The 13670-nt window shown below is 35.5% G+C and overlaps 1 protein-coding gene across 1 annotated transcript in view; it reads left to right on the top strand.

The window, feature by feature from the left end:
• SLC9C1 (solute carrier family 9 member C1) overlaps nt 1–13670 on the top strand; it is a 96806-nt gene that overhangs the window by 66632 nt on the left and 16504 nt on the right. Inside the window, exons 15-20 of the mRNA XM_060010134.1 lie at nt 611–806; nt 4273–4461; nt 5520–5669; nt 7575–7626; nt 8850–8998; nt 12701–12826. Of these exons, the coding sequence (XP_059866117.1) occupies nt 611–806; nt 4273–4461; nt 5520–5669; nt 7575–7626; nt 8850–8998; nt 12701–12826 (862 nt within the window). The remainder of the gene's footprint in view (nt 1–610; nt 807–4272; nt 4462–5519; nt 5670–7574; nt 7627–8849; nt 8999–12700; nt 12827–13670) is intronic.

The raw sequence follows: 13670 nt of genomic DNA, 5'->3' as shown, positions 1-13670 counted from the left end.
ATAATTTTTCAAAGCATGTACGTTAATTTAAAGTTTTTGATAAAATATGACCTAACCTGTTCCACTACGACACATGCTGGGATTTGTTCCAGATTATATGCCTTGACAAGGAAAAATGCTCATGATCCATTGCTAAGAGAAAAAACAGGTTATAGAACAATATGTATGATATAATTCCTTTTGTATTTATAAATATGATTATATAAACAAAAATATTGGAAAAATATTCAAACTGGTAATAGTAGCCATCTCTGAGAAGTGAAATTATTAGAAGGTGGGAGAGATTTGCTTTGTTTTTTTTTTTTAATATTTCCAATTTGAATTATCCCTGTCTTATGATCTGAAGTATTTCTACTAAAAGTATAAGTAAAAATGAATGAGAGGTGAGGAAAGTGAGAAAGAGGGGAAACCAGCCTGAAGATATTTAGCAGAGGAAGAAATTAAAGGAAAGTATATGAAGTAGGATGCCAGAAAGTGTATGGTATTGACAGCTACTTCTCAGAATTAAGCTGGGCTTTGTAGCTGTTGATGATTAGGACAGAACTGAGCATATATTGAAATTAATTCAGTGTAATTATTTTATCAGATAAAACTATCTTTTTTTTTACAGCCATTGCTTTCTTCGTGTATGTCATAAAATAGTATTTACTGATGAATTTGAGTATGTCGGATATCTTGTGATACTAATGAATATATTTCCTATTATAATTTCTTGGATATCTGTGTTAAACGATATCTATGAGCTTGAATTAGCATATGCTAACTACTCTTTTCTTGCATTTTATATCACGGAGGCACTGCTTAAGGTAAGCTAAAATGTGATTTTGTGTGTGTGTTTGTGTGTGTGTGTGTGATATGTCTAACAGGGAGATTTCCTAATTTCATTTTTCAACACTAGCTACAGACAGTTTTCCAAAGGAGTGTATAAAATTCTCCCTCACTCCTCAAACAAATTTATTTTTTAAAGGTGATTTTAAGGTGACAATAGAAAATATTCATACTTTAAGGATTGATTTTGTATTTGCACATTTTTAATTAGTGTGTGTCAAAGAGATGCAGAGTGAGTTAAAAAGGTATTGGCAAAGTTCTTTAACTTAGCAGAGAGGTGAGCACCTGGATGTTCATTTTATTATTTTTTTTTAATGGAAGATTTTTTCTTTCTTTCTTTCTTTCTTTCTTTCTTTCTTTCTTTCTTTCTTTCTTTCTTTCTTTCTTTCTTTCCTTATTTTTGGCTGCTTTGGGTCTTTGTTGCTGTGCACCGGCTTTCTCTAGTTGTGGCACGCCGGGGCTACTCTTCGTTGCAGTGCGAGGCCTTCTCATTGCAGTGGCTTCTCTTGTTGCAGAGCACAGGCTCTAGGTGTGCAGGCTTCAGTACTTGTGGCATGTGGGCTCAGTGTTGTGGCACATGGGCTTAGTTGCTCCACGGCATGTGGGACCTTCCCGGACCAGGGCTTGAACCCGTGTCCCCTGAATTGGCAGGTGGATTCTTAACCACTGCGCCACTAGGGAAGTCCCATTTTATTGTTTTTATACTAGATAGATAAACAGATGGATAAGTAGATTGATAGAAATTCATTTATACTTGAAAAATATTTCATAATTTGATTTGTTAAATCCAGTATAAAGGTAGCTGTTAAATGATGGAAATGTATTGATGGGTCCACAAACTGATAATAGTATTGTGTCATATGGATCAAGTTGTAATATAAAATATTTTTAGCCAGACGATTTAAATAGAAGAATTATATATGATATTCAAACAAAGTGGATGAAATCTCGAATCGTTACTGGAAAATTAAAATGCTACTGCAGAGCTGTGATTGGTGGGGAGAGGGGAATGGCTTCACATTCAATCACATTGTATGTAATAAATTCCAATTAGTTGGAACGACCATAGGAGATGTCACCTAATTAAGAAGAAATAAAGCAATTAGGGTTAGGGTTAGTACCAGGGTGAGTGTGAGTAAAGGATTCCCTAAAATCACTTAATATGTACTATAGTGGAAAGAACACCGAGTTGTGATGCAGCAGACTTGGCTCTGGTTTTGGTTTTCTCTGACAGACAGTTAGCTGTTCACCAAGTCACTAAACTTTTCCCAACCTTAGTTTCTTCTTCTGTAAGATATCAGGGTTGGCCTAAATGAGAGGAAATGATTCCTCCAGCTCTGTGGTCTTTGTACTTTGTCAGGTTTAAGCTTCTGTCACAACTGTGCATAGCCATAGCTCCTTCAGTCAGGTCCACTTAAGAGAGCAGAAAAGGACTGCAGAGACTTCGCTACACTTCATAGCTAAGAGGGTACTCCCAAATGTGCAACTCTGTTCTTGTCTCTCCCTTCTATTTAACTCAGGATTCATCTTCACTGCCCGATTTACAAGCTTGCCTTCACTTATTTTCTTTGCTGTCTTTTCTACACAAGTTCAGTTCTGCCCCCTTTGTACTATGCCTATTAAAAATTCATTATGTTAATAACAACAATAATAAATGATCACTAAGGTACCAGGTATCATTGCAATTATAACATTTCAAATCCTTAAGTTAGCCCTTTAATGTAGATATATATTATGACTTGCATTTTACAGATGAGGGACCTGAGTCTCTGAGAAGCTGTTTAAGGTCACATAGCTAATGATAATAGAGTTTGGATCCAACCCCTCAAAGTTTGTGTTCTTTCTAATACACAATTCTACCTTAAACTTTCCTTCTTGTATTTTCAAACTTTTCCCAAAACACTCCTCAACCTATTAGAGTAATGGATCTTTTGAAACTTTCTCAGAGGAAGAGTAATCACTCTTCTATATCTGAGTGCTGGAGGCTTCCATTATCTGAATTTCTAACCATTCTTTAACAACCTTATATTTAACAAACCCTCTTCCTTTGAAGCCTACACTATCCTTTTATACCAAGCTCTTCCTCTCCTGTGGCTGTATTCTATTGACCTCCAAAAAACTCCTTCACGTTTCCAAATACTGGGCATCTGGATAAAGTCTTACTGTTGATACCAGTTCTTTCAGGTTCCTAAGAGAATGATCTAACCTATATTCTGTTTCAATAAGAAGGAAATGAGACATCTACAGTAGCTGAATGGTGCCTTGAGCAGGACCTCACAAGACCAGGATCTGGTCTTCTGCTCCCTAGATTCAGACACTGAATTTCCTCAGCCCCGCCAAATGTGAGCAGACTCAAGGGAAATGACTCTCTACCACTAAACACACAACAGTCTGTTTACAAACAAGCATGACAGTTTCTTAATTTGTAATCGAGCTTACACTTTCCCTGGCGTAAATAGGTCTGTCTCCTACAGTCTCTGAATCATAGTGAGTAGGGGGATCAGGCTGCTAAAAAAGACAAATTAATCAAATTTACAAATCAGTATCTTAAGTGTTATGATAGAGACCTACACAGGGTGCTATGGGAAAAAAATGGAGTTCCTTACACAGAATAGTAGGTTTAGAGAAGGAAGGCTATTAAGGAAAGGAGATGCTTGAGTTGAATTCTGAATAATGAATAGGAGTCAAAGTAGGGAGTATGTGAGTGGACAACAAGAATAAGGGAAAACGTAGAAGCAACAATGTGACACATACAAGGAACAATATTCCTAATGACAGGAGCTTAGGGATGGGTTGGTCACGATGCAGATTGGAGAGATGTTAAATCTGTGAGGAGGATATGGAAAATGAGACAGGAGACACAGACGTGAATTAAATAATAAAGGGCCTCATGGGTCAGGCTATCTCAACAACTTCCCTGGCATCAACTACCATTCATAGTCTAATGATTCCCAAACTCATGTCTCCAGCTCAGATTTTATTCTGAGCCTCAGATCATATAGACAACTGATGACTGGATCTCTTCAATAAAATACTGTGCAAACATCTCAAACAGCATATTCAAAACAAATGTATCATCTCTAAACCTACTCTTGCTTCAAAATTCCCCTGGAAACCTAATTTCCCAGGCTGGATTCCACAATCATTTTTGACCGCTCCTACTCTCTTAGTTATAGTAGGTTTTCAATAAAAATTTTTTAAATAAATAAAGAATGAATTAATAAGTTAGTAGGTATTTTGAATATTTTATCTCTTGGAATAGATATTTCAATATTTTAACCATTTAATTTCAAGTTGATATGATCACTTCCTAGTATTTTAGACAAGTAGAATCTTAAGGTAGATCAGAGAAAAACCTAACTAGTAATGTTTCAGTTATTATGGAAAATGGTGTAGTAAAAGCAAAAACAAATAAGATAATATAATTTCTTTTTAAATCGACAGATAGCAGCAATGAAGAAGGAATATTTTTTACATGCCTGGAATCTATTTGAGTTAACAATTACATTAATTGGCATCATAGATGTAATGCTTATTGAGACAAATTCCATTAATTATCATACTTTTGATTTGATTCAAACAGTGGCCTTTATAAAAGTTGTTCGATTTCTTCGCGTTCTACGCATTTTGAAGGTAAAGAACTACTAAATCATGCAGTTTCGAACTGCTCCTGACTGCTTCATGAAATATGGACTAAAATCAGTTTACTAGTGTTATGGTTTCCACTTTCTGTTGGGCTGATGTTTATATTTTAGATCCCTTTGACAAATTAAATTTTATAACAGATTATATTATGAATATCCAAGTTATATTAGAAATTTGTTTAGCACATGAAAGTACAGAAATACTCATCACAGCTTCTCCTTTGAAAAGAGAGCACATGAAAACTCCAAAGTAATGTTTATTCTTATGAATACCTGAAATAAATGATGGAAATCAACAAAACAAACCATGTAGCAACAAAGCAAATAGTATACGTTCATACAAATTAAGAAACCGAAAAATACACATTTTGTGTTATATAAACTCATAATATTATAAAATCACAGCATCAAAAATGACCTTTGACTGTCTAATTAATGTCTTCCTATAACAAGTATAATGAGTAGTTATTTATTTCTATATGAGTGTGGAGATTATGGAGCATGGACTTAGGGATCAGCCAACTCTGCTGAAGTTAGGAGACTGTACAAGGGTAACAGATAACCTGGGGACTTAAACCCTCAGCAAAGAAACAATGAAAAGTTAATTGTGGGGCCAAACAGGGAGTATAGTTGTGGTGGACTCTCACTCAAATGAACCATCTAGTGAACAGTTTAGTGGGAGGTTTAGCAGGTAAAAGTGACAGTACTTTATAGACGGTCATTTTATGGCCTAAGCCCAGGAGATTAATCACATTGTTTTCCAAGAATTTAAACCAGTTGAAAATAGCATGCAATTCTCTCTAAGGGAAATAAGTAAAGAATAAAGTCTTAACCTCACAGAGACATCTAATATTATTAGTTACGGGGAAATAGCTCTAGCCATGAAATTATAGAGATACTATGAATAAAATAACGAAGAATCTTGACAAGTTACTATAGTTACCATTGAGAGCATGTCATTTTTTATTAATACCTATTTTAAACTAACCAACATGAAATCAACTATAATTTGTACAATTTATATTAAATAGTGGTCCTGTTTTTTAGCTCGTAACACCAAAGTTGCTGCAGATATTAGATAAAAAGATGAGTCATCAGCTGTCCTTTAAGTATGCTATACTAAAAGGATATATCCAAGGTGAAGCAGACATAATGACTATAATTGATAAGATTGCAAGTTCTAAACAGATTAAACAGGTGAGGAAAACTTTAAATACTAAGAAAATGGTTTATGTTCCTCACCCATCAGTCTCCCTCACCCATCATGTCTTCTGTCTATATATGACCTTTGATTCCTGGTTTGCTAAGAATTGTCTGTAAAAACTGAAACTGATCAACATTTAGATTACTCAAAAGGCTCCTTACTGAAGTGTCTATGCCATATTAACAAGTTATGAGGCTCTTGGAGCACATCCTTTTGTCCTTGTGGAGCTGTCATGAAACCTGTGTGCAGCGGTCAGCTTCTCTCAATGCAAGTTCCAGGATCTGTCAGGCTACAGATGCATTAAATAGGAAATATTGGAGGACGATAAGTGATGGCAGGGTTGAGCCAACGGACCTTCCTCATAATTCCCAAAGGCTCCTTCTATTTCTCTATATCCCTGATTTTCCCACAGTAAATAATGAAAGAAGTAAAGGATGGGGATATGGCAAATGGAAAGGAGTACCAATAACTTACTTAGAGGGAAATCACATCTAATTCTCTCATTATACAGATGAGAAAAATGAAGCCAAGAGAGGTTAAATGATTATGCCAAAGTCACACACATAGCTAATAAACAGCAAAGAGAATGCTAGGGCCTAAGTTCTAGACCTTATTTTTCATTTTCTCAATTAGGCAGATTATATGTCCCCACAAATTTGCCAGCTATGTGGAATTAAGCAGTCACCTTTCAAGATAATTTAGAACATTTGAATGCTATAGTCTTTTTTTTTTTTTTTTTTTTTTTTGCGGTACGCGGGCCTCTCACTGTGGGGAGAGGCCTCTCCCGTTGCGGGGCACAGGCTCCGGACGTGCAGGCTCAGAGGCCATGGCTCACGGGCCCAGCTGCTCCGCGGCATGTGAGATCTTCCCGGACCGGGGCACGAACCCGTGTCCCCTACATCGGCAAGCGGACTCTCAACCGCTGCGCCACCAGGGAAGCCCTGAATGCTATATTCTATATGCTATATGTCCAAAGCTTTGTAGTTGAGAACATTGACACTCAATATGTAGTTGAATACAAAGAGCTGTATCTTTTCTCTCTTCACCACCTGTGACTATAAAACTATTTTGCTGCATTTTATTACCTTTATAACCACTCATATTGAGGATACACAGTAGAAAATACAGAAGGACTTGAATCTCTAAGATATTGGCCAGTTTCAGTCCTCATTTCTGCTCCCACATAGTTTGGTTAAAACTTCTATCTCATTTAAGGTTGAAAGCCACACCTGTTTCCGAAATTTGGAGGCTATCAAAAATTGAATGGGAGAGTACTAGCATGCCTGCAGTTTTCAGAATCAATAATATCCTAAAGTAAGTTACTTTAAGAAAAAATATATGACTTACCTTTAGGCTTCTCAAAATTAGCCTAGGTAATGCCGCTTCTTATCCTCTCCACCACTCTTGCTAGAGTAAAATAAAATTCATTGCACAAAATTCAATTCTAATTCCTGAAAAGTTCCCCATCATATTTTTCTTTAAAGTTATTTTTTTAATTCAGTTTATTTATTTATTTTTGGCTGCGTTGGGTCTACATTGCTGCTTGCAGGCTTTCCCTAGTTGCAGTGAGTGGGGGCTACTCTTCGTTGCAGTGCGCAGGCTTCTCATCGCAGTGGCTTCTCTTGTTGCGGAGTACAGGCTCTTGGCACACGGGCTTCAGTCGTTGTGGCACGCAGGCTCAGTAGTTGTGGAGCATGGGCTTAATTGCTCCACAGCATGTGGGATCTTCCCAGACCAGGGCTTGAACCCATGTCCCCGGCATTGGCAGGCGGATTCTTAACCATTGCACCACCAGGGAAGCCCTAAAGTTATTAATTTAGGTTAAAAGTTCATCAGTTGCAAATGTAAAGACATTTTATAACAGTTTTGTTTCCCAAAACATTTCTTTTGTTCCGTAGATGTTATTAAGGAGGATAACGAAGAATACAGGACATGCTATGGAAGAGCTAGGTAGGTACCTCTCACCCTAAAGATCTAACATGACCATCTCTTATCATCGTTTCTTCAGAGAGGCAATGGTTTTGATAACGAAACTGATCTTTGAGGAGACCTACTTACTATCAATAATAAAATGAATAACTTCAACAATCAACATGATCGTATCTTTGGCTGGATGAGAATAGTGTAATATTACCCCTCCACATTTGTTCTCTCTGCCTTATACCACAGTGAAGGACTTTTAATTTCTGTTTAAAGAAAACACATTTGCATGCCATGGTTATGCATGTCTTTATCACCTTATAAATTCTGTTTTCTTCCAAACATACCTTCCTGAGCAACACAAGGAAAGAAGCTATTTTTTCCTCCGTTTGCCACAGAGTTGCCATCTGACAATTTAGGCTTTAAAACGAGTTGAAATCAGAACAGAGCCTCACAGATCGCTGATGTGACTGCTAGGAGACTCAGTGCCCAAACGTGACAACAGCCTGTTCTCTGAATCACACCAATTCATGGTCCTAGTGCAGCACAAATCCTGGGAGTGAGACAGACACATCCCTATAGCACAGTGTTTACATGTATGGAGAAGAAGGGGGTTTGGTACCAGATGGTGGACAACAAAAGAACACAGCAAGCCTGGGAATGAGGCCAAGCATGAGAGATCTTGCATGGCAGATGGTTGTCAAGCCAGACAAGAGGTCATGACCAAGAAAAAGTCCTAAGTGGATGAAACTCTCATGGGCATCCAGGAATCCACATCAGACAGGCAGGAGAACATAGATGAGTGATCTAGATGCCCAGGCAGGACAGGTGGAAATGACCCAGGAGGAGTGAGAGAACTTGATCAGAAGCCATATTTAAGCACACAGTCTGTAGTCAGAAATCTTCATTTAAACAGAATGAAAAATTGGGTCATGAACTCCAGACCTAGAGCCCAGGAGAGCCTCTCAGTGTCCAGCATAGGTGCTTCAGTATAATTTTGATCCTAGGACTAGGGCTGTCTGTCCTTCACGGGCTTAGACACAGGTATGGGCTTCCAACAAGAAAATGTCAGGCAGAATTCTGTAACTACTGGTGAATTTTGATTGATTGTAGAGACCTCTTCAGGGAGAGATACATTTCCCTGTGGTGAGGGTTATACTCCATGAGTTTAAAGAAGAAATATTAGCTTACTGTCCACATGAAATATTTAAGCAATGTCCTATTTCCTCTGAAAATATTTTGTTATTTTTCAGGCTACTTAGAGTATGACCACCCAGAAATCGCTGTCACTATGAAAACAAAGGAGGAGATTAATGTCATGCTCAGTTTGGCTAGAGAAATTGTTAAAGTTTTCAGGTTAAAAGGAATTCTTCATAAAATTGAAGGTTTTGAAATTAATAAGGTATGGTAGAATGTTTTCAAAACAAATATACTTACTTGATATATAGTTATTTATGATCATCAAACCTACTTTTGGCTCTTTCCAATATAGGCCATTCCTGCAATATAAATATATAACTTAAAATAGTTGTCTAAAGAAAAGCACCTATCAGAGAGAGTTTCCTTCCTGCAGTTCTATTGGTCAACTTCCCTTTCCTTTCTTGCCATAGTGAGGGACAACTTCTTTCTACGCTTTGCACCCAGACTAAAGGTATAATGAAACTATTCCTCATCCTAGGCTAAACTGGGTATCAATATGTTCCTGGGAGTTACCTGTGACACTCAAACAACTTTTTCCATAAAAACTATGATTTATAAGAACACTCAATTATAGGGTAAGAATTAATTACATTTCCTTTCTCTAAGTTATTTAAATGGTACTGTGACATGTAAAAAGTTAGAGAGGGTCCCAACTCATTCTGTAAGTATAAAATTTATTCCCCAAATCGAGAATAGTATAAGGGGAAAAAAGTTATTATACTTGTGAATACATATATAAAACTTTTTAACACAATAGTAGCTAGTTGAATCTGGCATAATACACTATGACTAAGAAGGTTTTGTCTCCCAAAATAGCTATATAACTCACTTATTAAGAGATCAAAGAAGAAAAGTCATTTGATAAAATCCAACTCTCATTCAGAATGTTCAAAGGCTAATAAAAGAAGTAACATCCTTAACTGGATAAAAAGTATCTATTAAAAATCTGAAGCAAACATTGTATTAGATGGCAAAACATTTAGAATTATTCCCATTAAAGTCAGAACAGTACCATTCCAGGTAGTGAATGCTGTGCTTGTAAGTCTTAGCCAGATCAAGAAGAAAAATAAAAGGAACTTGAGAGATGGAAGTTTTGGAAAAAGAATAAAACTGTTATTTCCTATTGATTGTTTAATCTAAAACCCTAGAGAATTAACTTAAAATTAATAATATAGGATCAATAAAATAATTCAATAAGGTTTCCAGAAACAAGATCAACTTTCAAAATTATTCCACAACTAAAGAAAATGTGGAAAAATATTGTATTCACAATAGCAATTAAAAACTCTAAATCCTTAAGAATGAACCTAAGGTAAAATATGTATAACACCACATGGCAAGAACTAAAAGGCATAAAAAAAAATAAGTCTCCTTGAAAACAGGACCATGGAAATTATAGCATCTGAGGAATAGAAAGTAAAAGATAGAAGAAAAGTCAGCAGAGTCTAAGGGACCTGTGAGATACCATCAAGTGGACCAACACATGCGATGTATATGTCCCAAGAAGACAAGAGAGAGAGAAAGGAACAGACAGGAAATTTAAAGAAATATTGGCTGAAAACTTTCTAAATTTGATGTAAGGCATGAATATTAACATCCAGGAAGCTCAGTGAACTTCAAGTAGGGTGAACTCAAATAGACCCACATCAAGGCACATTGTAATCAAATTGCTGAAAGATAAAGAGAGAATTTTGAAATCAGCAATAGAGAAAAAATTCATCACATACAAAGGATCCTCAATAAGATTATCAGCAGATTTCTCATCAGAAACTTTGGAGACCAGAAGAAAATGGGCTGATATATACAAAGTACTAAAAGAAAAAATAGTCAACTAAGAATCCTATATCCAGCAAAAATGTCCTTAGAAGTGAGAGGGAAATTAAGACACTTTCAGACAAACAAAATCTGAGGGAGTTCATTACCACTATACCTGCCCTGAAAGAAATTCTAAAACATGTCATGAAGATTGAAATGAAAGGACACTGGACAATAACTCAAACCCATAGGAAGAAATAAAAATCTCAGTAAAGGTAAATACATGGGCAATTATTAAAGCTAGTATTATTGTGATAATTGTATCTGACTCCATTTTTTTTGTTTTCTACATGATTTAAGAGAGTAATATATTTTTAAAGTAATTATTAGTCTAAAAGCTAGAATTATTACAGCTTTGGCTTGTAATGTCATATTTAAGAGATGAATGCATTTTTAAAAATATTTAGTTTGTGTTTTGGACAGACAACACATAAAGATGTAATATTATGACATCAACTGCAAGGGGTGGGGATGAAGCTGTTAAAGGAGCAGAGTTTTGTATGTTATGGAAGTTAAACTGTTATAAATTCAAATTAGAGTGTTATATTCTAGGATGTTAAATGTAACCCCTGTGGTAATAGAAAAGAAAATAACTAAAGAATGACATATAAATAAATGAGAAAGGAGTTTTAAGTGTTTCACTACAGAAAATCAACTAAATACAAAAGAAGAGAGTAATGCAGAAAATGAGAGACAAAAAAGGATACAAGATAATGAAAAGATGATCCACAAAAAGGTAGAGGAAATTTTCAAAATAAATATATCCAAAAAAGTGCTCATGTTCAGAATATATAAAAATATCTTACAAATCAATAAGAACAGGACAGAAAATTCATTTTTTAAAAAAAAATCAGCAAAAGATATGAACAGACACTTCCTAACAGAGAATATTCTAGAGGCCAATAAACATAAGAAAAGATGCCAAATATCATCATCATAAGCTTAATGCAAATTAAACCCAAAAGTAAATACAAATACACAACCATCAGAATACTTAAAATTAAAATAAAAACAAAAATACTGGCAATACCAAGTGTTGGCAACTGGAACATTAGAGTGGGAATATAAACTGATGCAATCACTTTGGAAAATTATTTGGCAGAATCTACTAAATTTGGACATATACATATCTTAAGACCCAGAAATTAGATTATATAACCATATATACAACAGAAATGAGTACATATGTACAGCAAACAAGTATTCACTGCAGCATTTCAAAAGTCCAAAACTGGAACAGCCCAAATGTCAATCAACAACAGATAAATAAAGCTGTGGTATATTCATAAAATATAATACTACACAACAGTGAAAATGAAATGAATGAATGTTTACTCCTTGCAACATTATAGATGAATCTCAGAAACATAATGTTGAGCAGATGAAACCAGACACAACTAAGTACATACTCGTTGATTTCATGCAGATAAAGTTCAAAACCAGACAAAGCTAAACTATGGTAATAGAAAAAGAGTGATTAATTTGGGGTAGAAGTAATGACTAGAAGAGAACATAAGGGAGGATTCTAGGGTTCAATAAATGTTTTATTTTTTAATCTGGGTGCTGGTTACGCAGATATTTTCATGTGGTTAATGTTCTTTGATGGACATTATGATTTGTGCACTTTTTGCATATGTGCTATACTTCGGTAAAAGATTTATTTATTTTTCTTAGTTTCTGCTTTATAACAAAGTGAATCAGCTATACATATACATATATCCCCATATCTCCTCCCTCTTGCATCTCCCTCCCATCCTCCTTATCCCACCTCTCTAGGTGGTCTCAAAGCACCGAGCTGATCTCCCTGTGCTATGCGGCTGCTTCCCACTAGCTATCTATTTTACATTTGGTAGCTGGGACGAAGTGAGAGAGTGGCATGGACATATAAGATTTACTTTTAAAAGTAATCTGTGACTTCAGAATAATGATAACATAGAAAAATGCTATAACGGGAGAGGTTGAAGGTTTCCATGGAAGAACAAAAATCTTAGAAGAGCAAGAAAAGGAAATAGTATAAAACCATAATTGTTTTAAACATTCTGTGAACACCAATTTTGTTCATCTCCTTTCTTAACTTTTGTGGTTTTAGTTAATAATGGCCAGAAAAAGAGAGATACTTGATCTTCAACCTATGTACAAACCTCTTACTGTTGACAAAGCACTCTATCATATTCCATGGCTAGATAAAGACCAAGACTGTATAAGCTTTATTCAGGTAATATTTGTATTTGCTAGTAATACTATCTCTAACGTATCAGCAAATGATATTTTAAAAGGTAAAGATTTAACCATGATACTCTTCAGTTTTAAATTACCTAAATGTCATTGATTACCTGTAGGATAAAATCAAAATCTCTTTGAATGACATGCAAAGTTCTCCCACAATCTGCCTCCTGCCTACCTCTCCATCTTTACTTTCTGTTACCCATGTGTCATATACCCCATACTCTATTTATACTGAACCACTCATGGTACCCCAAGAACTTTATACTGTTCTTTAAGTCCATTCCTCTGTGAGTGCTATTTACTTATCTTGAAATGCTCTTTGCTTTCATTTTTTCCCCCAAAATCTCCTCTGCTTATTGCTTCTCTGGAAACACCCCCACCACAGGTACTCTGAAAAGCAGGCTTTAGAGTCAAATACCCCACCAGTAGAAGAACATCCTATGGTCCATCCAGAGTTTGGAAGACCAGAGGAATCACCACTGTTACTGTATATCTTTATTATAGCATCATTACATTATATTACAATTATTATCTTTACATCTCTCTCCTCTACTATAATTTTTACCTCATCCAGCTTTTGAATACTCAACTCCTACCATGTAGCATCTCACATAGCGGGTGTTCAGTAAGTGTTTGTGGGATGAACAAATAAAGAGATTTAACCTGTTCTATTAACATCTTTTTCTATATCAAATAAATAACAAAAGACAAATTATATTTTTTTCACCTGCTTAAAATATTTTGAATGAATGAATTTTTTTATTACTTCATCAGCTGTTTAGAGCACGAGTATGTATAAGACACATATGTGCCATTAGCTTCTATCTGTCCTA

The sequence above is a fragment of the Delphinus delphis genome, chromosome 4 (genome assembly GCF_949987515.2).
Source record: "Delphinus delphis chromosome 4, mDelDel1.2, whole genome shotgun sequence".
NCBI lineage: Eukaryota > Metazoa > Chordata > Mammalia > Artiodactyla > Delphinidae > Delphinus > Delphinus delphis.
This window is presented reverse-complemented; position numbering and strand designations above follow the sequence as displayed.